The sequence below is a fragment of the Macadamia integrifolia genome, chromosome 2, assembly GCF_013358625.1.
Source record: "Macadamia integrifolia cultivar HAES 741 chromosome 2, SCU_Mint_v3, whole genome shotgun sequence".
In the NCBI taxonomy this organism is placed as follows: domain Eukaryota; kingdom Viridiplantae; phylum Streptophyta; class Magnoliopsida; order Proteales; family Proteaceae; genus Macadamia; species Macadamia integrifolia.
The window spans coordinates 36753676-36780678 of NC_056558.1; the positions used below are offsets into that span (position 1 = coordinate 36753676).

At 37.8% G+C, this 27003-nt stretch overlaps 3 protein-coding genes across 4 annotated transcripts; all 3 read right to left on the minus strand.

The window, feature by feature from the left end:
• Nucleotides 1–2694: 2694 nt before the first annotated feature.
• On the minus strand, nucleotides 2695–5760 carry LOC122093815 (pentatricopeptide repeat-containing protein At5g55740, chloroplastic). The gene has a single exon (XM_042664315.1). The coding sequence runs from the start codon at nucleotides 5617–5619 to the stop codon at nucleotides 3064–3066; it is 2556 nt and encodes an 851-aa protein (XP_042520249.1). The 5' UTR covers nucleotides 5620–5760; the 3' UTR covers nucleotides 2695–3063.
• Nucleotides 5761–7525: 1765 nt separating this feature from the next.
• LOC122089205 (ABC transporter G family member 39-like) lies at nucleotides 7526–16012 on the minus strand. Of its 2 annotated transcripts, XM_042658767.1 has the most exons (24): nucleotides 15185–16012; nucleotides 14927–15047; nucleotides 14745–14833; nucleotides 14539–14623; nucleotides 14221–14380; nucleotides 14037–14113; nucleotides 13721–13774; nucleotides 13521–13611; nucleotides 12666–12967; nucleotides 12220–12501; nucleotides 11685–11998; nucleotides 11429–11589; nucleotides 11138–11241; nucleotides 10888–11047; nucleotides 10672–10803; nucleotides 10437–10591; nucleotides 10016–10348; nucleotides 9637–9927; nucleotides 9481–9564; nucleotides 9261–9394; nucleotides 8945–9172; nucleotides 8680–8851; nucleotides 8182–8436; nucleotides 7526–8076 (listed from the first exon to the last, which is right to left on the minus strand). In XM_042658767.1, exons 1-24 carry the CDS (start codon nucleotides 15511–15513, stop codon nucleotides 7819–7821), a joined length of 4371 nt encoding a protein of 1456 aa, XP_042514701.1. In that variant the 5' UTR covers nucleotides 15514–16012; the 3' UTR covers nucleotides 7526–7818. The 2 variants fall into 2 exon arrangements, with proteins under 2 accessions (XP_042514701.1, XP_042514692.1); XM_042658758.1 differs by lacking the exons at nucleotides 14927–15047; nucleotides 15185–16012 and having other exon boundaries at nucleotides 10437–10588; nucleotides 14745–14847.
• A 6431-nt stretch (nucleotides 16013–22443) lies between these two features.
• On the minus strand, nucleotides 22444–26352 carry LOC122070222. The gene is made up of 2 exons (XM_042634352.1): nucleotides 26000–26352; nucleotides 22444–25831 (listed from the first exon to the last, which is right to left on the minus strand). The coding sequence occupies exon 2, from the start codon at nucleotides 25779–25781 to the stop codon at nucleotides 22608–22610; it is 3174 nt and encodes a 1057-aa protein (XP_042490286.1). The 5' UTR covers nucleotides 25782–25831; nucleotides 26000–26352; the 3' UTR covers nucleotides 22444–22607.
• Between the last annotated feature and the right edge of the window lie 651 nt (nucleotides 26353–27003).

The following is a 27003-nucleotide window of genomic DNA, read 5'->3' on the forward strand; positions in this document are numbered from 1 at the left end:
GATGGTTGATTTAGGGTTTTTTACAACAAAGGTAAAACAGTAAGTTTACTCTCCCTTAAGGGTAAATTTGTCATTTAAGAAATATCAACCATGCCATGGCATCACTTAATGTTTCCCCTCTAACGGAATGGATTCACGTGTAATTTAGTTAACAAAATAAGAGATATACTTAATATTTTTTAGAAAACTAGGGGTTATCAAATATAATTTAAAAAAATAGGACTAGTACAAGAAATTTTTCCATGACATTTTAAATCAAGATTCCGATAGTATTGGATGGATTGGATATACTTTGGTCGATCTATTAAGGCCCACCATTTTTATTGATCATAAAACTACATGGATGGATAAAGGAGAGCTCCAAAGCTTTTATAAGGGAAAATATGTACACTCTCTGTTCTCCGACTATGTGGGCACTCCCATATATGAATCTTGAGGCATTTAATCCTATGAGTCCATTGGCGTGGGAGATGCCAATATACATGAGCGGCAACTTTTGTTTATCAACTATTGAGCATCTTTTATCATATCATACATAAAGTCTAAGATGTAGCAACTTCATCTCTTCAGCGTACCCATACTGATTTAAACTTTCTGTTTGTGTTCCATTACCTTGGTTTCATGTGATATTTCACTACCCAATGGGGGCTGTTTTCATCCTTCCCTCATGGTACTACTTCCCTATTGGTCACCCAGGAATATTTAGCCCTGCAAGGTGGTTCTTGCTGTTTCATATGGGATTCCACATGCCCTATGCTATTCGGGTCAGAGCATATATTGGAGGGTAATGTAATGAGTTTTTTTCTTCTTTTTTTTTACTTTTTGGAAAAATAAATTATTAAGATGGTAACAGGAGACAACTGAAAAAGCAAAGAGAAATCCGGCTGTGACTGATTAAGACATCAAGGATTTTCTTTCCCTATCTCTAGGGAGAATTTGAATAATAAAATAGGCCTGATTCTTTTGATTCTAATTGTTGTTTCATTATTTCATTTACTCTGTTGGCAGCTCACCTAAAACCATCTTCCCAAATTCATTTCACCATAATTGAGCAAAAGTGATCATTCTCCTTTTCAAGCTAATAAGCCTGCACTTGAACATAAAATGGTTCCTTGATGCACACAACATGGTATATGCTATAAGTTCCTTGATATTAAGGTGAGCCCATCGATGTTTTATAACTCATCATATTCTTGATAACTGGAATTCTAAAGTAACTTACAAATTACCTCTTCATAATGAAGATCTCCACTTTATGAGTGAGAGAGACTTAACCATTAATAATCCATGGAACTCAAGAAGGAGAAGGAGATGGTTCTCTCCTCTTTTTCTCTTTTTCAATATAATTTAGTCAGCTTTTTTGTTCTGAATTTAATACACTTCTATCACTTCTTAGAGGATTGTTAGTGTGCTCAAAGAGATATCAAGCCATTAACATCAATGTATACTAGAAAATTGTAGTTGATTAAGGCAGAATTTACAAGAGAAGTGTCTATCAAGGAAGCATCAGTTAACTGTTTTTCTTTCATTGGGTCTTTTTAGTGCAGAGACAACCCAATTCAAAACAGAGGAGCTGTGTTTTTCTGCTGAGCTTCATAGTGATGAGTAGTTTTGGACTAATGCTTAAGAAAGTAGTTTCCTTTCCTTGTAAGTTCAAATTTGAGGCCAAGTCTTATTGGCTTCTATTGATGATTAACTTTTTCACTGCTCTTCTTAAGGTTATTTTTGACTAAAAGGTGACTTGATTATATAAACTTGGTGAAGTAGGAGTCTTCTTTATAGCAGGTTTTCATCTGAGTTTCCTTTATTGGAGGTTTTCATCTGTACCTAGATTCACAATGAATTCAATGCTTTACTAATGAAAGAAGAGAAACCCAAATAAAGAGGAATTTATTAATGATTAATGTTGTGCTAGCTGATACTATCTGTCCTTCCCCTATCCTTCCCAACAACATCAATAAGTGCCTTGAAAACTTATTTCTTACTAAACAAAAATTCCATCCTCACTTCGCATAGCTAGTCTCATTTATCTGTCTGTGATCGAAACATGTCAACTGTGGCTTCTACTGAACCCTCTCTATGAACTGGTTGAGCTGTAGTTTTTTGCTTCTGTCAATGAATATTCATTTTCCAAAAAAGTGACCATATAGACATAAAGTGATAATCCATGTAACCAAGTGTTTTCAATAAGAGAAATGTAGATAATTTGAATGCTAAGTTAGCAAGTGTGCATTTGTTACCTTGACACTTCATAGTATGACATTTACCTGTGTCCGATGCTGCATGTAAACCAATGAGAATACAAAAGATGAAATTTATGCCACACCAAAATTGTATCCTTCGCCGTATCCAGTAACATAGCATCCAACAAACTGACACCACATAGAAATCAAGCATGAACAATAGCAATACTGACATTTCCATGCCAATATCTTCTTCACAGTGAACTGTATGAGGTCAATCTCAATGGCCTATATAAGAATTTTAGTCAACTATTTGTTAGGATCTTCTATGCAACATTATTATTTTTAGGAGCCGTTCTTTCTGGTACTAGGAGAAATGAATATTGCAAACTAAGTCCCACCAATTAAAGTGTAAACAGAATTTTTATAAACATAAATCTCGTATATAGGGTTTTTCCTCTATTGAGATTCAGTTTCCGGTACAAGTAGAAAGCTGCTTACTAGCTATATCTGTTGCAAAAGGCTTACCATAAGCTGCTTTCATTGATTTCAAGAAGCTTTTACTCCTTTCAGTTACATGGATTGAATGTGTCTTCTTTAGAGAGTTTTCAGTAGGACCCCTCTACTTGCACAAAGCTAAAGAGCTGAGGCAAGAGGACATTGATATAAAACATTCACCCTTTAATTGGTACAAAAAGAACTTTGTAAATGCCTCAAAATTTGCACTTAATAGCTCTGCCTATGTTTCTCCATGTCAAACAAGCCACCAGTGTCATAGCTGCATTCTTCCTTGCATTTAAGCCTCATCTTGGTTAGCATGTCTATCTACAGATGCTCTCAACTAAATTCAGTAGCCTGATTTCCTAATCAAATGAAATGCTCAAAAAGGGGGAACTTCAGCTTTGTTACCCATTGGAGTACAGCCCATTAACTTAATTTCTCCATCCAACCAAGCTAATGTCTCATAAATAACCTTTCTTTGTGGGTGTGATCCATCACCAGCGATAAACACATGGATTTCACTTCCAATTTGAATCCAGCTGCAGCCAGGGTTCTTTCTCAATCCTTTCTCTTTCATTGAATCTCTCAATGTTGATACCTTATCCCAATATCCTGCAGTTGCATATATGTTGGAAAGCGCCACATAGTTTCCTGAATTATCTGGTTCCAGTTCAAATAAGCGTCTGGAAAAATATTCCCCGAGTTTATGTTCATGGTGTTCTGTACAAGCAAAAAGAAGTGATCCTAATATCTTGGCATCAAGATCAAATGGCATTGCAAAGATGAGCCTTAGAGCTTCTTCTAAACTACCACTCTGAGAGAGAAGACTAACCACACAACCATAGTGCTGAATACTTGGCATCACATGGTATACAGGCAGCATATCAGCAAAAATCTGAAGACCTTTATCCACCATCCCAGCATGGCTACATGCTGATAAAACACCAGTGAAGGTGATCCCATCTGGTTCCAGCTCTTCCTCCTGCAGCTTTTTAAAGAGAGCAAGAGCTTCTGCAGCTTGGCCATGTAAAGCATACGCTGAGATCATTGCGTTGTAGCAAGCCAACTCCTTTCTTAAGATTGTATCGAAAACCCTCTTGGCTAGATTTATACTTCCACATTTAGCATACATGTCCACAAGAGAGGTTGCAATGGATATGCATGAGGAGAGCTCATGCCTTTGAATGTAACCATGAATAGTTCTTCCATACCTTAATGACACTATATCTGTGCAAGTTGATAGCATGCAGATGATACTCACAGTATTGGGTTGGATACCCACCGATTGCATTTCCTGGAAAAATAGGATTGCGTCATTCCAATGTCCGTTTTGGGCTAAACCAGAGATGAGAGTAGTCCAAGTGATCAAGTTGGGCAGCATGCCAGTAGACCTCATCTCTGAGAACATGTCTTTGGCCTCATCTACTTGGCCATTTCTCAGAAATCCCAGAATAACTGAATTCCATGATGCCAAATTTGGGGGCACACCTTCAAATTGCATCTGATAAAACACTTTCAGGGTCTCACCAATTAGACCTACCTCTGCATAGGCAGAAATCAATGTATTCCACAAGACCATATCTCTCTGTGTCGTGGTGTCGAAGACCTGTCTAGCATCGCCAATCCTCTGACACTTGGCATACATATCCACAATGCTACTCGCGACAACCATATCAGATTCTAGGTTGTTCCTGATGCAGTAACAGTGAGCTGCCTTACCAAGCTCCAAGTTTCTTAAATCAACAGAAGCAGACAGCACAGATGTTAGAGTCACAGAATCAAACCTCAAGTTCTCCAGTCTCATCTTACAGCACATATCAAGGGCCTTGTCTACCTGCCGATCTTGCACATAACTGGAAATTAGCAAATTCCAGGTCACCACGTCTTTCTGAACCATCCTACTGAAAATTATCTCAGCATCTTTGAATGAACCAACTTTTGAATAGAAGTTTATTAGAGATGTGCCCAAGATATTATCCAACTCCAATCCACTTAAAGCTGCAATGGCATGGGCTTGTCTACCTTCAATAAGAGCTTCTAAATTTGCTGACGCAGTAAGGAAGCTTGAAATAGTTACTCGAGTTGGGTCGATGCCTTGCAATCTCATCTCATTAAAGACCTTCAATGTTTCCCCATTCATCCCATTTTGGACATAGCCCACAATCATAGAATTCCAAGCAACAGCATTCCTCTCAGACATGGCATCGAATACCTTTCTAGCATCCTCCAAGACCCCACATTTGCCATACATGTCTATCAGACTACTTTCCACAAAGACACAGTAATCTAAACCCATCTTCAAAACATACCCGTGTACCCCTTTTCCAAAACCAATCAACTGTAAAGCAGAACAAGCTTTCAGGGCATTCGGGACAACGAAATTGTCAGGGGAAACCCCATTGTGAAGCATTTGGCAGAAACCAAATATAGCTTCTTGGTAAGAACCAACTCCACAGTGCAAACCAATTATGGCAGCCCAGCAGAAAACATTCTGTTTGCGGGCTCTGAGAAACAAGTCAGTGGCAAAGTCTGAAAGTAGACATTTTGCGTAGAAAACTACCAATTTGGTTTCAATGTACTCGTTCTTGGAGAAGAAGTCACCATTTTTAATGAGACGAGAGTGAATTTGCTGACCTGTGAAGAGAGCTCGTTCGTACACGCAACCCTGAAGGAGTTCCCCGTAAATTTCAGGTCCGATGGGGAGATTTTCTGATTCCATTTCAGTGAGAGCGGCAAAGGCTTCATGAATTCGGCATTCTTTGCAGAGAGAAGAGATGTTGTGAAAGTAAGATTTGTATGGAATCTGAGATGTTTTCTCACTTTCATGGAGATTGAGGATATGGGTTTTGGCGAGATTGAGGGATTTCCTGGTATGGGTAGATTTGAAGTGAGAGAAATGAGGATTTGACAGAGCAGGAAGAGGAAGAGAAGCCATACAAGAGGAACAGAGGACGAGGAGTCGAGGACATTGTCACCATTCTTGTCCTCACAAAAAAATGAAGGGCATTCTCGTCATGTAACGAAGTTGAAAATTTGAGAGATCTTTTCTGCAAGTTTTCTGGGCCTCCCCGTAGGGATAATAACTGGATAAGAGTGGATAACATCGCGCGCACAAATATGCAGCTTAACATGCTAACCTCAAAAACTCTACTAGTTCAACAACCTCACAAGTAAGTTTTTTTTTATTATTATTATTATTATTATTATTTAGGGTTGAATAAAACCCTGGACAACTTTATGTTCTCTATTTATTTCATATAAATTAATTTCTTTGTTATTTAAAAAAAAAATTAGAAAAAGGGAGACTCCTCTTACGTGGGTAGTGAAATGACCATTCCGCCCCTTTACTTTGGATTTACATGCCTGTATTCTCATTGGTACAAGGGCCACGCAGCTTGAGAACAAACTCTTCCCTATGAGGGAAAAAGAATAATTGTATATGAGTGGATGGGAAAATACCACCCGTATTAAAATCATTTTTTTTGGTGCCATGCAATATGGAAAATGATTTTATATTCATTGAAATGAGAGGATCCAGGATCCACCTCAAAGAGGAAGAGAGGGGGTGTGACTCAAATTATATAATAGTTTTATTGTCAAAAAAGAAAAAAGAAAAAAAGTGATACATGATAACAAGGGTAAGAAAGAACCACTTAACTTTGGGGTCTCTTAGGACCAAGTTTCTAAAACTAGGTCCTGGTCACGGGATCAATCAAGGTTGATAATGTTTTGATAGTTTTGGATCGGATAGATTTACCATTGTTTTTTTTTTTTTTCTTTTTTTTAAATAAATTTTTATTATGATCTTACCCTTAGACCATACATCGGGATCATAAAGGTCAAGATCGGGGATCAGTCAAGCCTGATAACATTTCGATTCAGTCGATATTGACCATTGTGTTCCATTTTTAGAATCATAACTCACTCAAGTGTAGAATTAGTTTACCATCAGAACAACTGAAGAAGACCTCAAATTCAAATTGAGGCTCACATTGGCACATGTAAAAGTAAATAAAATATCAAACCCCTTCTTACAAGCCAAAAGATATTGCAAGAAAAAAATGATCAATTATTGGAAAAGTGCCTTGAAAGAAAACTGTTGGAAAAGAACCGTCAAAAATAGTTATTGGAAGACGGAGGAAAAAGTGGCAACTAATAAATGCTCATAACATCATACTGACACCATTGCAGTGTGCTTAACAAAAACAAGGGGCATAAAGCCACCAAACCCATGAAATATAATGATCAAGAGTAACACTTGATGCCAACATGAGCTTCACACTTGATCATAGGACTAATGACAGAAAGAAACAGAAGGAAAAGAAGCGATCATAAACTAGAGATGTCTGAAACCTTATGGGGCCTTCATTTTGTTGAGAGGAGACCAGAACCTGACAGTCCAAGAAGAGTGTAATTCTATGTAAAGAGAAACTCTTAGCAAGAAGCAAAGCTGTTCTAATCCTTTAATCTCCAATGCCATGGCTGCACCAGCGAAAAACCAGAGTAGGACAAATGTTCAATGGGGAAGAAGCTGTCCGAGAATCAAAGTTGGCAGCCCAAAAAGCAGCTTGGTTAATAACAGATATGGGATCCCACTGCTACCCATTTTATATTGTGCATGTGTTTTTCAGAAATTTATTTGCTGGAAAATGGTCCAGAACGGATTACGGATGTGGGTATGAAGTTAGTGGGTTGTCTTACAGATATTAAAATGGGATTATTTCTGACTTTCTTGGTTTGTCTCCCCTGGCTAGCTCCTGGAATTTCATTTGATTTCAATTCATGTTACTGATATTTTAGAGACAGTACAAACTGAATCTCTCAATGTGAAATGACACGGATTTAGCATTATGACAAAGATCACTACTCAAAACATTACATTCACTGCCAAGCCAACCTAATGTGGAAGTGTTCATAATCCAAAATAATCATCTCTACAGATAAAAGGGAGCAATCAGTAATCTAGTGTTAAATTTAGACCACAAGCTGCATTGATAAACCATGTCTTAAACTGATCTGACAGCTTCTTGGGCTAAATTGCAGACAACAGTATATAGCTAAGTTTCCTGGTAGCATATGATCTCATGTCGAAAGCTCCACTTCAGCTGGCTGACTAATCAAGAAGATGGCATCTTCATCTTCTTTGGAAGTTAAGTACCTTAATTGAGATGGCAAATACAAATGCAAAGAGCACGGTATACCCAACAATGCCTGCAAATATCCAGCCCAATGAGTCATATTTGAATCCAAAGTAATCGTCTAAGAAGTCCTTCACACTTATGCTTGTGTCCATTTGGGTCTCAATGTCTCCAAACTGTGAAGTAAGAAGTCCATACAGGCTCCACCAAACTGGGCATGCCCAATGGTACCATCTCCACCATGCAGGAATTCTCTGCAGCCAACAGAAGAAAAAAAAATATTAATAAGAACTCAGCAGTCACCCATCTCTTTAGATAATAGAACCATGTTAATTTAAAAGGCATGCATTGGAACTCACTGGTGGTGGAATGATGAAGCCTGCAAAGAGATTCCAAAGCGTGTAGAAAGCAGCAGAAACTATACTAGCTATGGCGTGGTTGGGTGTCAAACCAACTGCCATCATCCCGTAATATGTGAAATATAAGAATGTGAAGTACATGTAGAACAAGTACCAGATGAACTTTGATGCTGTCCAATCAAAATCAATCATGGCATAAACTAGCACCCCATAGATCAGAGTCTGAATGAAGATGTGTGGAATCTCAATTAAAACCTGAAAGTGCAGCCAAATTGAATGTCATGATGTATGAGAGGCATGTCATGACTCATGACTCATGACTCATGATACAAGTAAAACCACAGATTTCAAGGACTAGTTTCACAATATCTGAAAGCACCTAGTAGTAAAACTTTGTGGTTCCCATGTCTGTCTCAATGACAGAGTTGGGCTTTCTGATTCAAATGAATTTGACCAAGTTAGATTCTGAACTTCCTAACACCAGAGAATGTGGCTTACTTGTGCCAATGCATATGGTAAAGCAGAGTACATCCCAGCAGCCCTCTCCCTGTAGAAGACAGTACGCTCCACATCCACCACTGGTTGCACTGATGCAGCATTTTGAATTCCTATGAAAAGAACTGCAGCATACATAGAACCCATTGCATTGAACAAATCTTGTTGCCTAGTCCTGCAATATTCACCATATATAAAGGTGTCTTAATGCCATATTTTTGTATGTCCAACAATAAAATCAAGAACTATCAAAACAAGATGGGCTTACGCTTTTGATCCAAGATTCCAGAAAATTGACCCAAACATCAAGGCAATGACGGTGGTGGAAAGAAGTCGAACAGCTGTGTATTCTGGATTCCTCCAGTAAGACTTGTGCTGTTTCCATAAGCATGCCATGCACTGGGTGAGAAGGGGTTGAGAATACTGAGTGGGGAAGTGAAGATCTTTTGAAAGAGGAGCGGGTATACTATGTTCTCTAATCAAGGACTTGTTTCTCCTGCAAAGTATTCCATGACATTTAAGAAAGAACTAAAAGAAAGTTCTAATTTTATGCAGTGGCTAGAAAATGATGCCTGTCAACCCACCGGAAGAGATCTGAGTTCTTAAATATTTCAGCAAAGTTGATCCCAAGAATCTCCTCTTGCGCTGCAGTAGTGACCTCCAACATCCATGTTGCAGGGTTATAGCCATCTTTTATCTTTGGGACCCCAAGAATACCCTGACACAAATAGAACACAACTATGAGCAAAACTGTATATTAAGGGAGTTGAGATGGATGGATCCTGACATATCAAAATAGCTCACCTCAAAATATTTTATCAGATGAAAAGAGTGACGGCCTAGTGGACCCACATATATTTCTTCTCCTCCTTGCTTCAATAGAAGGAGCTGTAATCATGTATAAAAGGATTTAATACCTTCTATAAGAAGAGAACACCATGAAACTACCTATTCTTTTACCTCATCAAAGGATTCAAATATGTCAATGCTTGGCTGGTGAATGGTGCAAACCACAGTTCTTCCTGTGTCCACAGTGTTCCTTACTGTTCTCATCACAATCGCAGCTGCCCTGGCATCAAGTCCAGAGGTAGGCTCATCCATAAATATTATAGAGGGACTAGCGACAAGCTCAACAGCAATGGTGAGTCTCTTGCGCTGCTCAGTGGACAGACCATTTATGCCCGGCAACCCAACTAGTGCCCCTCTTACAGATTTTAACTCTACAAGTTCCATGACCTCCTCAATAAACATCTGAAAGAATTAACTTTAATAGTTAATAAGAAAGACAATTTTATAAGCAAGCAAACAACATAAGAATAAGAAGTTCTAATTCATCAACCTTTCTAGTATTGGAGTCAACTTCCACAGGTAATCGAAGCCATGCAGAATAGAGGAGAGACTCGTGGACAGTAACATGCGGGGAGTGGATATCATTCTGTTCACAGTATCCTGAAATGCGAGCAAATGTTTCCTGTTTCTTGGGATAGCCAGAAATGGTGATGTTTCCTTCTATATAACCACCAGTTTTCCTACCAGCTAACACATCCATCAGAGTAGTCTTACCAGCACCAGTGACACCCATTAGAGCTGTAAGGACTCCTGGCCGAAAACTACCACTTACACCCTTCAGAAGAATCAATCTGTCATCTGGAACACCTTGAGCTCTCATCTCCTGCAGATTGAACTCATGAAGGAAGCTGAAGAAATAATTTTCAGGCTGGTAGACACTGATATGATATTTATTTGAAAAATTCAGTTACCTGTGGCATGTCTACAGAGTATTTAACATTATCAAAGGTGATGGAAAGCGGTGAAAATGGAAGAACCATTCCCTTCTTTCTCTGACAACCATCTTCAAGGGCCTCTATTCCTTTTGATCGTCCACCTATATCACTCCTTTTGATGTCATTACCTGCTTCCGCAATTAAATCTACTAATTTAGGTAACGTCCATGAGGCGGAACCACAGTTAAGACAGGAACCAAGTGATACCTACCGGTTTCCACTGATTGACTGATTGATCCCTTTCCTGTCGATGATTGGCCTCCATCATCAATCTCTCCAGTCCTATTGGCATGCTTCTCTTTCAGGGCCTCTTTGGAAATAATTGGTCGATATTTTCCTATCGCTGTTGACATTATCTGTCTTAGAATTTTAAACTTCAAATTTTCTTTTATCCTCATTAAACCAAAAAATGTCCAAGGTTACTTACGGTTAAGATAAGCAAGTGCTAATATGAAAATGACATTGAATACAAGAATAAACCCAATCAATGCTAAAGCCCCTATCCAAAGCCATGACGAACTGGTGAAGTTCCCACGAGATTTCAATACTTGAAGTCCCAACGTTTCACTTGAATTAGGCTGCTGCATCTGTATAATGAGAAAAACTTTGAAACTTGAGATGATATGACTTTTTAAAGTGGCAGACATATTATTCATATTTGATCATTAGACTCTTACATGGTTCCAACTATGTCCAAGGAATTCGTTGACAGCAAGTGCATTCTGAGCATAGGTCAGTGGTGAAGTCCAGTACCCCCAAATCCACCATTTCTTCATGTCATCTGTCCAAAAGAAAATCATGTTTGAAAAAAGTTCATTCCAAGTATCCTTTATGTAGATTCAGACAATAACTCAACATATGTCCAACTACCTTTGATACCTAATTTTCTGTAATATTACACATCAAGTATGTGCTTCTCACTTTCTTGTTATATATATCCAGTTATGAAACAGTGAACGGAGTTATACCTCTTGACAGGATGAATCCACCTAGCGTGATCACCACAAGTAGCACAATGGCTCCAAGCGTATTTGAGATAACCAACTTCCTACCAAGCACTGCTACCACCCGAAATAGTCCAGATGCCATCTGATTTATCAGTAGGAGGATAAGATAATGTCTAAACATCCTGAAACAAGAAAGTTTGGTTATTTCAGAGAAACCACAAAAGGAGGGCAATCAGTTTTATCTCTGAACTACACTGTTTGACAAATTCAGATGCACCTTTGAATGTTTGGATCAAAGCCAATGACATAATAAGTCATGGATACCCATATGGCAACCTCCATAAATGATATGGGGATCTTGAGTATCCATGGTGGCAGTGCATACACCCAAGAAGGATAGAAAAGGTTTCTTTGCTTGTAAAAGATTGGAAGCTTTGCAATTGTCATTGGGATCTCAGCGAATCCGCTAAACAATAAAGTGTTGATTGAGAAGAACAAAACGCCCATAAAAACTGTCCCATCATTCAATGTATTATGCTTCAAATTGGTACGCAGGAACACAGTCATTGTGATGAGTGCTACGAGAATAAGCTGAAAACAAAGCCATGTTAGGATTCCTCATGTAGAAAATTCAATAAAATACAAATAATATAGATGGATTGGTTGAAATTTGAATCGATCAATATGCACTTCATTTTAAGAATGGACTCATTAACTCAACTTGAGAAACTGAGAAGAAGTTTCAATTTGAAGAAACACAGATGGCATTAATATAAGTTCATAGGTCAGGGGAACAAAGTATTGGTGCTCACTTGCGCCATTTTGAAGATGTAAACGAAAGAGTTCCTCTTCATAAGCAACCATTCCCTTGAAAAGCAAGCTTTTAACAACTCTTTCTTGCTAATCCCATACTTGGAAATTGTTAATGCAGCTGGGTGGCTCTTTCTCTTGTCGAATGGAGTGCTGAGTTCCTCCCGTAACTTCTGGCCAACATGGAATGACTGGAATGCATTTGCAAACTCCTTGACAGAAACATGGGAGTATGGCTGATCTTTGTGAACCCAGTACTGTGCTTGATCTTTTCTTGATGTTACCTAGTCATGTGGAGAGGAAAAATTATTGGTTTCAGATCTGCTTTTGTACTGGTATTTTCTAATCAAGTTTCTACTACTGTATCAGTTCGACAAAAAAATCTAGTCATGCTAAGTTCTTAGTTTTAGGACCTAAGAAGTCAACCAAAACAATTTGTGAAACATACTTCCTGCAAGAAGTCTGCAACCCCTTTTCTCTCGGGGCATTTGAAGCCCATCGATTCAAAGAACTCAAGCACATTGTTGCGAGGACCCTGGTAGACAATCTGTCCTTCAGAGAGCAGAAGTATGTCATCAAAGAGGTCATAAGTTTCTGGTGCTGGCTGAAGAAGTGCGATTAGTGTGGTCCCACCAAGAATATGGGTGGACTGTCTCAGAGAATTGACAATCTGGTAAGTTGTGGAGCTGTCCAAGCCTGTGGATATCTCGTCCATGAACAAGGCCTTTGCAGGTCCTACAATCATCTCACCTATAAATCGCCATAAAACCAGTGTCAAATTATCCAATCCAAAAATTTAAGCTGTTAGGTGGAGAGCCCCAATTAGTATATGAAGTCGTATAAGGTCCCAGAATTAGTTGATGTGGGATTATTCCCAACACTCCACGTCATTTTTTGCCCCTCTTTTGAATGGCTGTTGGCACGTGTGGCCCTTCTTTTGGGTGGCCATAAACAGATGTATTACTTATGTAGTGAGCCTGTGGCTCATATACCATGTCGTATAATCAAATGCAAAAGCTTTGACTGTTAGATGGAGAGGCCCAGCCAGTATATAGTCATCCAAGGTCCAAAGTTAGTTAATGTGGGATTGTTCCCCACAGGAATATTTAATCTAAATTCAGGATCTATCTTGAAGATTAGGACATGGAAAATTTAAGACATTAAGCCCTAAATTACTCTAGGAAATGCAATAGACCGCGTCAGACACTAATGAAAGAACAAGGAAGCTAACCGAAGTCCATATCAAATTCTAGGGAACTTGAGAAACTGAGATGCTCATGGAAATGAAGTTGAAGTGTTCTACCTGTGGTAACACGCTTTCTTTGTCCTCCAGAGATACCCCTTCTCATTTCATCCCCGACCAAAGTATCTGCACAAACTTCCAGTCCCAAAATCTGCAGTTTTGAGTAGAAGGAATTTTAAGAATGTTGATTTCCCCATGCCAACTTGCTAAATCAATAAAATTCATACTTTTCAGACTGGATATGTCTCTGCATCAGCTACCTTCAAAATGTAGTCTGTAACAACATTTTCTTTTTGTCCCTCCAGCGATGCAGCCTAAGGTAAATGAATTGTGAAAGAAAATTAAATATTATGAAATTTAATAAACTTGAAATAAATGAAAGTTAAACCACAAACTTTATACAAATCAAAATTTGCAAAAGTATATTGATAAATATAGCACAGCCATGGCTGTCCTTTCAATATAGAAGAGAGACACAGTACAATTACACATCTGATATATTAAACGGTAGAATGCCTAATTCGCACAAAGTAAGCAAATAAGCAATATATTTAAATTGAAGTTAATGATTCTTACCTTCATGTAAGCATCAATATCTGGATCAGGCTTAATATTATCTTCCTTCTCCCTTCTGGACAGTTCTGTCAACATATCTGATTCCAGCCACGGGAAAGCAGGAAAAAAAAGAAATGCAAGTTCATTTTTGAACATGGAATGTTTCCTTAATTGTCTCTTAAGTTATAATTGTTTAGAAATTTACCATAACGGGTTCCTACGCCTTGGCATCTCGTGGAAAATGCCAAGGTTTCTCTCACTGTCATCTCCCCAATATGAAGATCATATTGACCAATGTAGGCAGATGTCCTCTGTGGGACAAACTCTTCCATTCCATGTCCATTGTATGTTATTTCCCCTGATACCTGAAGTTTTTAGATAGATCCAACATAGTTATAAGCTTTAAAATTTTTATATCACTCAAAAACTAATTTTTATATAGAAAATTTAACTAGTTGTTGAGAGGCATTAAGTTTTGCAAAAATTCAGTATGTAACCAAAGAACAAGTTTGGACATCTTTGCCTTCAACTCTGAATCCAGCTTTCCTGCCAAAGCTAACAGCAGAGTGGTCTTCCCAGACCCTGGTGGACCTAAAAGCAAAGCCATTCTGCACAATATTCAGGATTAAAAAAAAAAGTAAGGTTTCCAGAGTACCAATGAAATCATAAATAGTTTTGAACTCCAAGAGGTTTAAACCCACCCAATGAGTCAAGGCCTTCTGCTCTTACCTCCCAGGTTTGATGATTCCATTAAGGTCATGAAGAACTGATAGTGGTTTCTTTCTAGTTGAAAGAATGCGAAGAGAGGTGAACAACTCCTATGAAAATAAATGAGATATAAATTCAGATTAGTTTTTAATTCAAATTTCTTCATGCAAGTGTTTGATTAAATGTTTGTGAGACGGAATTACCTCTAGAATGTTGAGAGAGAAGTTTATGATTGTAGATATGCCTCTACTACCTATGTATGCTTCTGCGCCAACGTTCAGATGTTCATACCGAACTTCTATTGTTGGATTATTAATTCCCACTCTGAGGGATAACTAAGAAAAAACCCATCAATGATTTGTCTGCGCTGCCACAAATCTAAGAAGAACAAGAAACTAAAACAGCCCTGATCAAAATTAGAGAGAAAAACAGAGGAAAGCAGAAGAGATAGATGAGTTTACCTCTCCATTCGATCCTTGAGCTTGAATAAGAACTTCTCATTGTCCTCCTCTACAACTCTTACTAATCTATCTAACAAATTCTTTCTTTCTTGAAGACTGAGGTTCTGAACTTCAACTTCCATTTTCTCTCCATCAGTTCCAGGGAGTATAGCTTTCCTGACACGATCATACGTTGGCAGCCTCTGAAGAGCTGCCCATATTAGAGCTTCTTCATCGTCTTCATCGTGAGAAGAGCGTGGAAAGACACCTTCACTAGTAGTGTTCCAGATTCCAGAGCCATTACGACTTCGACTCAAACTTGCAACTCTGTAAAGATCACTGGTGTCCATGCTACCCTCTCAAAAAACTTAGAATTTCAATACACTCAAACTTAGACCATCTAAAAATAAGAATCCACCAAGACCTTGAAAGGTTCTGGTACCATTAAGCTTCTGGGGTTCGGGAAACAAGAAATCTACAGTACTGGAGCTTCAATATAGAACAAAGAGAACTTCTTGTGTGAGTTGTTACTATGGTTACTACTCTTCCACAAAGGACAGAAGAGAACAGTACATAAATAAGGTGGAACTTAGAGAAGAATGTATCCATGGAGGGTACTGTAAAAACAGAGCTTAAATAAGATGAGATGATGGCTTCCACAAACACAGAAGGATGAACTTGACCTGAAAGACTTACCAATATGGGACTTTGTGTTAGAGGGGAGACTTCCCATTATCTTCAGTGGAATAAACAGTTATGATGACACAGAAGTTTTGAATTTTCACTCCCACTCCACTCTCCAGAGGACCCCTATTGGTTTGTGGTTAACTGGTTTGTGCCCGTCCACTTCAGCAGAAGAAAAGTGAGACCTGAGACTAGAGACTTAAGACTTAAGACTTGAGACTGAGAGTCGAGACTCCACCTGCTTCAGGATTACCCTTTTTTTTTTTTTTTAACAAAAAAAGTGTTCTGGTAGTGATCATGGCCCTTAGGACAAGCCCCCGTATAGTAAGTAGCATTTTTGCATGACTAATGGGCGATAGTGGGTATACCAAGACTCAAACCCACAATCAACTGACTCGAGCGATGATGAATTGAAGGCATTTTCACCACTAGGCTATCAATCCCATTGGTAGCTAGGATTACATTACTGGCTAAAGTCTTATGAGGTCCAACACCCACTTGGCAAAAATGCGTTTTAAGACATGAGACTTCTTAAACGTAATGGCTATTTAACTGACCATATCTCTCTCTCTCTCTCTCTCTCTCTCTCTCTCTCTCTCTCTCTCTCTCTCTCTCTCACACACACTTCAGAACTGTGATCAATCTGATTCGTTCGCCAACATGAAGTTAACTCGAAGACCTACATTTCTCATGATATATCACCTTCAAATAAAATTCAATGCACAGACCCTAAAATAGAGCTATAAACTCATGTATCTATTGAAAAGTGTTTCTAAAATGATGACTCTTAACTCTAATGAAACATGCATCACTCTGAGACTGTGTTAAATATGTTAACAACAATGAATAATATCATAGCCGAGCCCCATTGTTCAATAAGATTATGGACATGTTTTTTTGTCTGGTGTATGAATTTGGAATTGATTTTTTTTTGTAAAGAATTTAGAATTGATTACAATCAAGAAAAAAATGAATTTATAATTGGTGTTAGATGATAGTCGATGATATATCTTAGAGCTGATAAATGAATCGTAGAACATATATGCATTAATGCTAGATATTATAGTTGTTTTAAACAATAAATGTATGCATTTATGTAATAATTCATTGATTTATATAAGTATGACGACCTTTTTTTGTACATCTACATGTTTGAAAATCATACCATTAAATTTATTTATTTATTTATTTTATTGTTCTCTATTTACTGTTTGAAATCTTTTTACCATTTAAAAACCATACCATCCATTTCGTTTTTTTTTTTTTGGCTGTTCCCGTCTAACATTATCTTTTCTTAGGTCCTTATTTTCACCTTCCTATTGACCGGATCCGGAGGTGACGATATCCATGTTACCATACATTAGAAAATGTAGATATTTCTCTCCGCGCCACCCTCTCCCCCCCCCCCACCCCCTCTTTTTCCCTCTAAGTGTCCGTGAGTGAAGTCCCTTACACAGCTCTTTAGGATATGATTAAAAAAAAAAAATTGTAGATTTTTTCAAATTGATATGAATTGCCTATCCACATGGGTGTTGGTGGGAGTTGGCCTCAATGAATCTATTGCATTTAATGCGACGACTCATAAAAATACTTGACCAGGTTCTTGCATTTTCTTTTCGTTTTGTCTTATCCCGCACCAGACAGTGTTTGGTGATGTATCGTTATCCTTCTCAATCCATATTGGAAATGTTCAAATTTCTGACAAATAAAATAGAATCTACAATGAAGGGGAGGCTGGCTGGAGCCCACAGGATGGGAGTATAGGAATCATTTTTCCTTACACTAATGTCCTATTTAGTTAGTAACACTTCTTGATTCTTGATTTCGTTAATTTCTATTTCACAGGAATGAAATGGGAGTGGAATTCTGTTTGTTAAATCCAATCTGATTTCATATTCTAAGATAATACATTGGTCTCAAATACCCTCAAAAATCAAGAATTATAGAACATCTTTTGGCTATGTTTGATTGTAAAAAAATTTAAAGAAAAAAAAGTAAAATTTGTAATCTTTAAAATAAAATTTTCGTAATCATTATCAACATGTGATTGCATAAAATATTTGAATTTCTTATCATATATTAGTAATTATATATTTCACATGTAATTTTTATTTTACATTTTACAATAAGAGTTTTGGATGCTAGCTTGTATTTTTTTTCCCCTTAATGCAAATGATTTCTTAGTGAAAAAAAAAAAAGAGTTTTGAATTCAAAGTAAAATGAAATTTAATAGGCAAATATAGAATGATTTGGAGTGGTGATATTGTTACATGGATTAATAATTACAAAAGTTCCTTATTTAAGTTTGAAAATTTCGCTTCCCTAACCTTCAGTTTCCCTTCCAAGCAAATAAGCCTCTGGTGTTCCATTTGTTCTGAAAGAGCCCAAAATTGAATGGGATTTGCGGACCAAACGAATAAACTGTTCCCAATAAATTTTTTAAAGCCCAACCATTGGACCTTCTCATCTTTTTCTTTCTTCCTCTTCTTTTACCCAACTTCACTGCCATATCTTTGCTCCCTGCACGACCCGCACCCTCCCGTATCCCCAGCTTCTCTTTCTTATACTTATGGTGCTCTAACTGATAAGCTCTCTCGCTGGCAGAATCACCATTTATTGGGGTCAGGATGGAAACGAAGTCGGCCATTAAATAGAACATTTACAGAATCACCATTAGCACTTTTAATTCACTTTATAGAACATTTACAAAGTAGGAAGAAATATATAGATAAATACTTTTATAAACCCATCAACATTGAAAATGAAAATACAGAAAGACAATCCAAATGTGGATATAAAAACAAAGATGATGTGAGGACAGTGATTAGGGATGTAAATGGATCGAATTCGGCTTGAATAAGAGCCTATCCGAATTCAAATCCGTTTAATAGGAGCCTATTTGAATTGGATCCGTTTATCCGACTGGATATCTAGAATGCTTTTAAATTCGAATTCGCTTATCTTAATGGTAATCGAATATTATTCGATCCGGTCCATTTAACAAATGGATACCGAATATCCGAATCTAGGAATTCGATTATCCGATTATAACTTAGACTTTTTTGCTTGCCCATGTGTAATTTTAAATGAAAGTCATCACACATGCTCGCTCACTCACAACAAATACATAAATCAATTCAAGCAATTTAGTTTGGAATCACATAGCCTAGAATCACAACAAAAACCAGCTTAAGAGCCTAATCCAAATCTATTTTTGATTCAAATGTTGAGAAGATATGAGACATAGAGAGTAAATTTATCAAAAAAAAAAAACACTTGATACTTCAATAACTACACAAATCCATCGTGACCAATTGAACTCAACTAATCTACTTTCTAGCCCAAAAGAGGATGACAATGCCAAGTGAAACAGAACATGATTACATGATGTTTCTAAATGGATTCAGAGAGACGAATATGGCTATTCTTTACTATCAGATAGCTAAACGAATAATAATCGGTCGAAAACTAGGATTATCATATTCGTATTTGCTTAGTTTTTTGACCAGTTCAGATAACTTCCGGATATGCATTTTTCGAATACGGATATCCCTAAACGAATATGAACCCGGATCAAATACGGATTTTCGACTATCCATTTACATGATATCCCTAACAGTGACCTACGGGTCACCTCGTTGCAAGGAGGGTCGCTCCTCTCAGAATCATTTGATTTTTCATTTTTTGTGTTTTTACAAAAATTTAGAGTCGCCACTTAAATTTAGAACCATGAAATTAGTATGTGTCAGATTATAATCCGAGAAAGGTTTTAAGCACCCACATTTGCCCAATTTGAATTAATCTTTCATGCTTAACATTTTTAATTAGACAATAAAAGTTTCTAAGGGTAGCCAACAAAAGGAAATACAAACACAAAAGGAAAGAATTTGAAATCCACTACAATAATTATTTAAAGAATGAAAGTTAGAAATACTTACAAATACCCCTTTAGGTTACAAATAGAAAGATACACAAATAGTAAGAATTGAATCTAACCTCATATGGAAAGATCAATATCTCACGCGAATTCAACTGTGCTACATAAGGTGAGTTAGTAGGAAGCAAGAGATATGCTCAAAAAGCTACAAACCCTAAAAGGCTAATTATGCTAAAAATGGAATACCGCCTATTCTAGGTATGGAAAATTAAGTTGGAATGCATGAAATGATTATGCAAAATCCTAAAATAGTGAAAACCCCTATCTAGCATGCATGCTATTGTGACGACGCATCAGGAAAAAAAATAAATAAATAATTAAAAATTTTAATTAGGGAAAAAATGATAAAATAACCAAAATTCCATTTATGCAATGGAATGCTAAAGTATGTGAATTAAATAAGGAAAAATAAACATTAACAGGTCCTCTTCCCTACACCTTTCACAGGTTTCGATAAAATGACACTACTACCCCCTGTGTTCTCTTTGGTGGATGTCCATGTGTGCTCCTCCATCAACCTAGGCACTGTCATAGTAGACACACGATCGGCTATTATTCTCTTACCCATTAAATAAATAGAAAAATTATACTTTATATATCTGCCATGCATGTATAAAAATGTTTTTTTTTTTTGACCAAAATGCCCTTTTCACAATTTGATATCAAACTACATGGTGGATGCCGGAAAATGGCTATGAATGCCCAAAATTTAAAACCATGAGGAACAAAAAACATTGAAGAAAATATAAAAACTTATGGCATTTTCTCAAATCTCAAAAATAGAAAGCTGCATGAAAGGATCACATAAATAAGAGGCAAATAGGAAGGAAAAAACTACATATAATCAAACTTTAACAGAGACTTGCCTACCTACTAGTATTAACATTTTTCTTTGTTGGTAGGGTGCCTTGGCCGCATAGGCATCGCCCAGATTGCTTGTTGGTGTCAGCTTGATATCAAACGCCTTGGATCGCGTAGACACAGACAATTATGGTGGTATGACTCATATCTTTATCATTCTTTAATCTTTCTTTGACATAGGCTGAACATTAACTATGGAAAGAAGACATAGAAATCATAATGAGCAAACACATTCCAATTAATTTGGTCAAATGTACAACCTCTCCATGATTGTTGTTCCTATTGTATGGCTGATTTTCGCCAGTCTTTTCTTACAACATTAATTATCAAATTAAAACTTCTACTACACCACTTTGATTCCGAAACCTTGTCTTATATATTCCCATCAGCTAAAGGGCCGTTTGATTTTATTTTCAAAAATGTATTTTAGTTTTTCTGTGCTCCGAAACAAAAAAAACAAAAAAAAAAAAAAAAAAACACCCCAAAAATTGTTTAAAACAATTTTTCTGTTCCGTTTCACTTGTTTTTCGAACTAGAAATAGAAATTTATGCATATTTCTGTGTCTGGAAACACAAATGGAGAAACATGTCAGACCTATTTTTCCGTTTCTAGAAACAAGTGGGAGGGTTAAAAATTATGAAAAACTCAAGACTTCACTTGACCTACCTCAACCCTAACCCATTGTTGAAACTTCTCGCTATCTAGAAATTGTGACTCCAACTTGGTTGTGCGAAGCTCAGAGTTTCGGACTATTTTCATCATTCTAAAACTCATCTCTGTGAAGCATATCTGCAACTCCAACGTTGTACCTTTACTTGTGAGTTCATACTTGCAACATCGTGCCTTCAATTGTGTTTTGAACCAAATTACATTGTTGAAAACATTTCAGGAAATAGAAAAATTAAACACCTTTTTGCAATTCCCAAAATCGTCTCTTAGCATAGAAACGGAAAAAACCATTTCTACTATTTCTAGAAACAGAAACAATAAAAACAAAATCAAACGACCCCTAAATGACCTTATTTTAATTGCCCCTTATCTTACCCTCAAAATTTATTTAATGTAGAGGTAAAAAGAGGTTTTCAAAAAATTAAAAGTCATTTAATGCGCATGTGTATGTGAAATGATAAGATTTACCCTCATCAGAAAACTGTATTATATTAAAATGTGGCATTAATGGACTATTAAGGAATTATCTTTTCCTTTTTTAGTAAATGTGAATTATCTTAGTAGTTAGAAATGGAAGCACGGTTTGAGGTTCCGTTCTCTATCTGGATCCATAAATTTTCATCTCCAGATCACTCTAATATATACCATGTAAAATTTCCATCTTAAAAGACTGGTCTGGTAAGGAGAGGTGTTCACAGGACAAGACACTCACAATCGGTGTAGGACTAAACACTTTAACAGGATCACTCTGAATTGGGCTGGATCAGATAGATCTATCCCCCCTTTTTTTTTTAATCAATTTTTATTAACTTTTTACCCTTTTGGTTCATAACAGTGGATCAGTATCAGATTGATCAAGAATTGGGATCAGTCACAGCCAATACCAATGCGAATCAACCGATCCTATCCCAAGATTACCATGGACGGAAGCAGAATCAGAGAAAGGGTCAATCCGTTCAAATTCTACAACCATTTATGCCATCCAGTCCATCTATGTTTTAGTAAATCAGATCCTTTTCTGCAAACTTCCTGCCAGTTTGGGGGTTCTTTATGTGGTTTCTTTGTGTATCAAACCAAATGGTTCCAGACAAAATGATAATTACGCTGAAATGTGAACAGAAGCAATACTTGGTCAGAAAAGCAATGGTATGATATTAATCAGTTCAGGGAAGAATAAGAAAGAAAAAGAAGCTGCTCATAATCAACATCTCTAGTTCAAAAAGAAATGGCATAGCTTACACCTAATTTAACATATGACTGCATGAACTCTGCTGAGTCCTTTCTAGGGTCAATCATCGCTCATCTTCTTGTTCGCCCCCATGTGCCTCTGAATTATTCACCCCTGAGGCAAGCTCGGCTTCAAATGACATAGAGGGCAACCTCTCATACACTTTTGATCCCAATGGGAGAAGCTTGTGAGGCCTTGAGTAAAGAGTCTGGCTGAGCTTCTCATAACTCCATCTCTGCTGAATGTAGACTATGATTGCAAGCACAACAGCTGTAAGTGGTATTGCAATATCCCCAAACTTAGAATAGAAATCCAAGCTTGGATTCACAAACTCATACTCCTCAGAGAAATAGGGATTAGAAACTGGAGCTCTTATGTAGTCATAAACATGAGGAAGAAGTCTCACTACGGATATCCCAACATAGTAGACTTTCCTGAGGGGGTTACAGTGGATCTGCCACAAGTAGTTGCCAACAATTTGAGGAAGCAGGAAGAAATCTTGGATGAGACCCACATACTCCTCTAGTGTGGTTTCCCACTCCCACAGGGGATTGACATTTCCTCGTGGATCTATATACTTTTCGGCTGGAAGTGGCCTCTGGCTTGCATTAATAGCATGAACAATGAGAACAATTACAAACCCTACCATGTGTATGATCAGGTTGATGAGAAGAACTTGCTTATCACTTGGGACACGACCTGGTTCCAGAGGTGTGCGTGTGAGCAGTCTGATGCGAGATTTCCATACCTTCTGGCAAAGTCTAAGGGTGAGAAGAAAAGCAACCAGTACGAGAAGCTTAACAGTGTAATCAATTACATGGAACCATTGATTTTTCTCAAGATCATAAGAAGGCCTTTCATAAGATTCAGAACCCATCTTTCTGAAGAGAGCCTCAGCCCCTGTAATCAGTGGAATGCTGTACCCAAGAGCCTGAACAGCTAGCATGACAAGTGATATGTAGGGAACAGCTTCTATCTTTTCTCTGATGTAAAACAGTTGACTTAGTATACAAGCAATTGCCACTGAAAGTGTAAGAATCCGAAGGATCCCTTCAACACCTTTGCGTGAAAGTATGTCCTCCCTCTGCTTTCGATACAGAATAGGATGTGTAATAAGTTTGATCTGGTTAAAATATAGGGGATCATCTTCAGTCCTTCGGCTGGAGATTGAGATCTTTGCCACTGGATTCACCAGCCACCATGCAGTTGTTGGTGGATATTCTACTATCACTTCAATCAAACAATCTAACCCAGCTTCAAGGTCACTGCTCTCAAACAAGATCTCCCATGAAGCACGAACATCCCTGCAACCAATCAGATACATTTTTCCAGTAGTTGGATCATATAGACCCTCCAGGAACAGCGCAGAGGCATTGCTGTAAAGTTTTCCAGAAAGTATGAGCTGAGCTGAGACATTCAGAAGGAGCTGTCCTTCGGTAGATTCAGTTTTTGCTTGGAATGGAATCTCGTCTCCCGCAGAACTATTTCCCAATGACCAGTAATGCCCAAGCAATGGACCAAGAGAGATTACCTCCATTTGGACAGATGTTCTTTGTATATGGTCTTTTGGCACTGGATCTGGAATTGCAGACACATGAAGAGTGAGATCTTCTGAGAGAAAAGAGAGGCTGACCAGATATCCCGCTGAATCTTCAAGTTTAGGATATTTCAGGAATGATTTCTTAAAAGCTTCTCGGAAGTTAGAGGGCTGGTTCCTCTCTAGGACAGTACCTGCTTGATTGAATTTTGAGTATTTGTACGACAGATGAGAAGTGCTGAATTGGTCCCACAGCTCCGAGGGCTGCATTATCTTTTCAAAAGATAGAGGGAAGTATGAACCAGTTTTGTTATTGAGGCTCGAAATGCTACCCAATATGATGCTTCTCTGTCTAATGGAAAATGAAATGGGAATATACAAACAGATTCGTGAATCGCATCCATCTGCGTCCACAAGTCCGATACATCCAACCATGCACAGCTGCCCAGTGGAAGAGCTCCATATTCCCTCAGCAGCTAGAATCATATGGCTAAGACCTGTCCTCCCTATTGCAGTATACTGATTTGCAAATGGAGGAAGTGCTCTGAACAAAGTGGACACCCTTGCTGTGCTTTCATTGCCTTGCCCATTTCTTGGCTCACACCTCACATCCTGCATAAGGAGCCTAACATTTTTAAAACCCCCTTCCGTTGAATTAATCTCCCTTCCTGTCGTGAATGGGCCCAACTTGCGGCAATAGTTATCTGAGTACTTTGAGCCATTACATTTCCAGTTGGGCACAAAAGAGAAGGCGTCTTCTCTATACGTAAATCGCTGAAGAATCCCACAAAATTCAGAACCTCTATAAACATCAATACCATCATCCATCAAGCCATCTGGATATGGATACGGGTGACAAGCCTTGGAAACAAGCTCTGTGGACCCAAACTCGTAGTTTGCATAAGGACCCAACTGAGAAGAAATTTTAATCTTGTTAAAGAACTTAATATCTAATTTCTGGTTTAAGCTTCTCATTTCTCCACGGATTGCCCTAGAGGTCAAGGTAAGGGTCTTTGGGTAGTGAAGTAAAAGCAAAATCCGATCATCTTGAAGAAGAGTTGGTCGGAAATAGTGCACCCATTCCCATGGATCAGCAGAATCAGGCTGACGAGAAGGCAACATCGCATTCCCCAACAAGCACATCCGTCGCTCCCCTCCATTCTCCTCTGTTTCTGTATAAATCCCTTGGAAGAAGATGGTCAACTGAGAATGTCCAGACCACATCTGAAACTCGGGAGTTTGACCATAGGGTTTATAGCCAAACGAGCCATTTCTGGTAATGCCCATAAACAACATCCCATTGACACTAACCATCTTCTTAGATGGATGAGCAGAATCAACACCCGTAACCCAGAAAGAGATTAAATTCAAAGGATCTATTAAAGACGAAGAGTTTTTGGGCATATCACTGTCATCAAATGGTATCAACGGTGCCCCATCCACCTGCTGTACCCAATCCCCATTCAGAAAAGAGAGCTCATTTTTTATTTTATACACTCTACCATCATCTGGGTTCAGTTCAATAGCAGAAGATATAAAAGATTTGCATTCCCTTTTAACCTCATCAAATCGATCATCCTTGAAGGGCACAGAAGGATCATCTTGTGGTTTAGAACCTTCAAACCCTTCGACGAAATCAACCTTGTATGAATTCGAGAAGCTAAAGAAGAAGAACAAGAACAACCCAAGTAGGATCTTCATAGCAGTATATCTGTGGTGAATTATCAACCACCCACCCACCTATCCACTAGCTAAAACCAGAAATTGGGAAGACCAAAATCCTTCAGCTATATAAATATTTACAAAATAACTAGAAAAGAACAGGATCCAACAGATGGGTCTAAGTAGCCAAGATTCAAACTTGAAACGAGGAATCCATTAGAGGAAATCGAGAATTAAATTGACATGAGAAGACTAACCTCCAACATTTATTGTTCTTTGCATCGTCCATGTTTCACTCCCTCGATCTTGACCCAGAAGCCCACTTTAAGTCTTTAAGAGCTTTAGATCCGGAGATGGTAAGGACCAAGGACACATTCAGGTGTGAAGTTGAAGCTAAATGCAGGAGTCACTACCGCCCCTGTATTGACTCTCCACAGGTACAAGTTGCGTTGGAGTACAAGAGTCAAGTGAACTTGCTTAGTATAGTGGTTGTATACCGTAAGTACATATGCGTAGAACATCTGAACCGTATATATAAAAATGTGGACCCCATACATACGGCCGTATATAGTTAAGCTTTAAAGATCTGAAGGAGAAGTCTGCGAGAGTGTATCTGTGTGTATGTTCAGAAAAGTTTCTAGGGACTTGTTCGGGGAATGAAAGGAAGGGTTCAGACTTCAGAGTTCAGACAAATGATTAATAATTTATTACTAAAAATAAAAAAAGACAAATGATTATAGAAGAAAGCGGTGCTCGCTAGCAGATTGAAGAGGCGAAGGTCGCAGGTTGTAGTCGAATTAGGTTAAAACGCGTCAATTAGCCAACTAAAGTGGCGAAAGTCGCGGGCATAAATAGGATTTAGTTAAGACATTAAATCGGATCATATTATTTCTTTTAAATTTTTTTTTTTTTTTTCAAGACCTACAAGTAAGGGAGTCACTTGATCACCCTTGTTATGACTTAATATTAATCTGTTTACAATATTATATCAAGAAAGGTAGAATCGTCAAAGGTATGAGGGTCAAACTCCCAACCTTCCCAAATCCTGAGGATTAAACTAAAACCCATCTATCTAGCTGCCTGCCACTGAATTAGAAGTTCTTCTCTAATCAGATCAGATTTAGTTGTTTGAAGTATATAAAAAGAAAAGCAATTGAAAGGCTTGAGCAATGTAGGAGAAAGTTGTTACGGAGCTCGTTTTATTCAATCAATGTTAGAACCCAGAAATTATCAGAATAATGAGTCTTACCTGGATGCTGTA

Excerpts from the sequence above, each read along its gene's own strand:
- LOC122093815 (XM_042664315.1), bottom strand. The coding sequence starts at position 5,619 with ATGGCTTCTCTTCCTCTTCCTGCTCTGTCAAATCCTCATTTCTCTCAC.
- LOC122070222 (XM_042634352.1), bottom strand. The coding sequence starts at position 25,781 with ATGAAGATCCTACTTGGGTTGTTCTTGTTCTTCTTCTTTAGCTTCTCG.
- LOC122089205 (XM_042658767.1), bottom strand. The coding sequence starts at position 15,513 with ATGGACACCAGTGATCTTTACAGAGTTGCAAGTTTGAGTCGAAGTCGT. Across the intron at positions 14,114-14,220 it reads AGGCGTAGGAACCCGTTATG|ATATGTTGACAGAACTGTCC; the intron begins GTAAATTTCTAA and ends GGCTGGAATCAG. Across the intron at positions 11,242-11,428 it reads TGGATTCATCCTGTCAAGAG|ATGACATGAAGAAATGGTGG; the intron begins GTATAACTCCGT and ends TCTTTTGGACAG.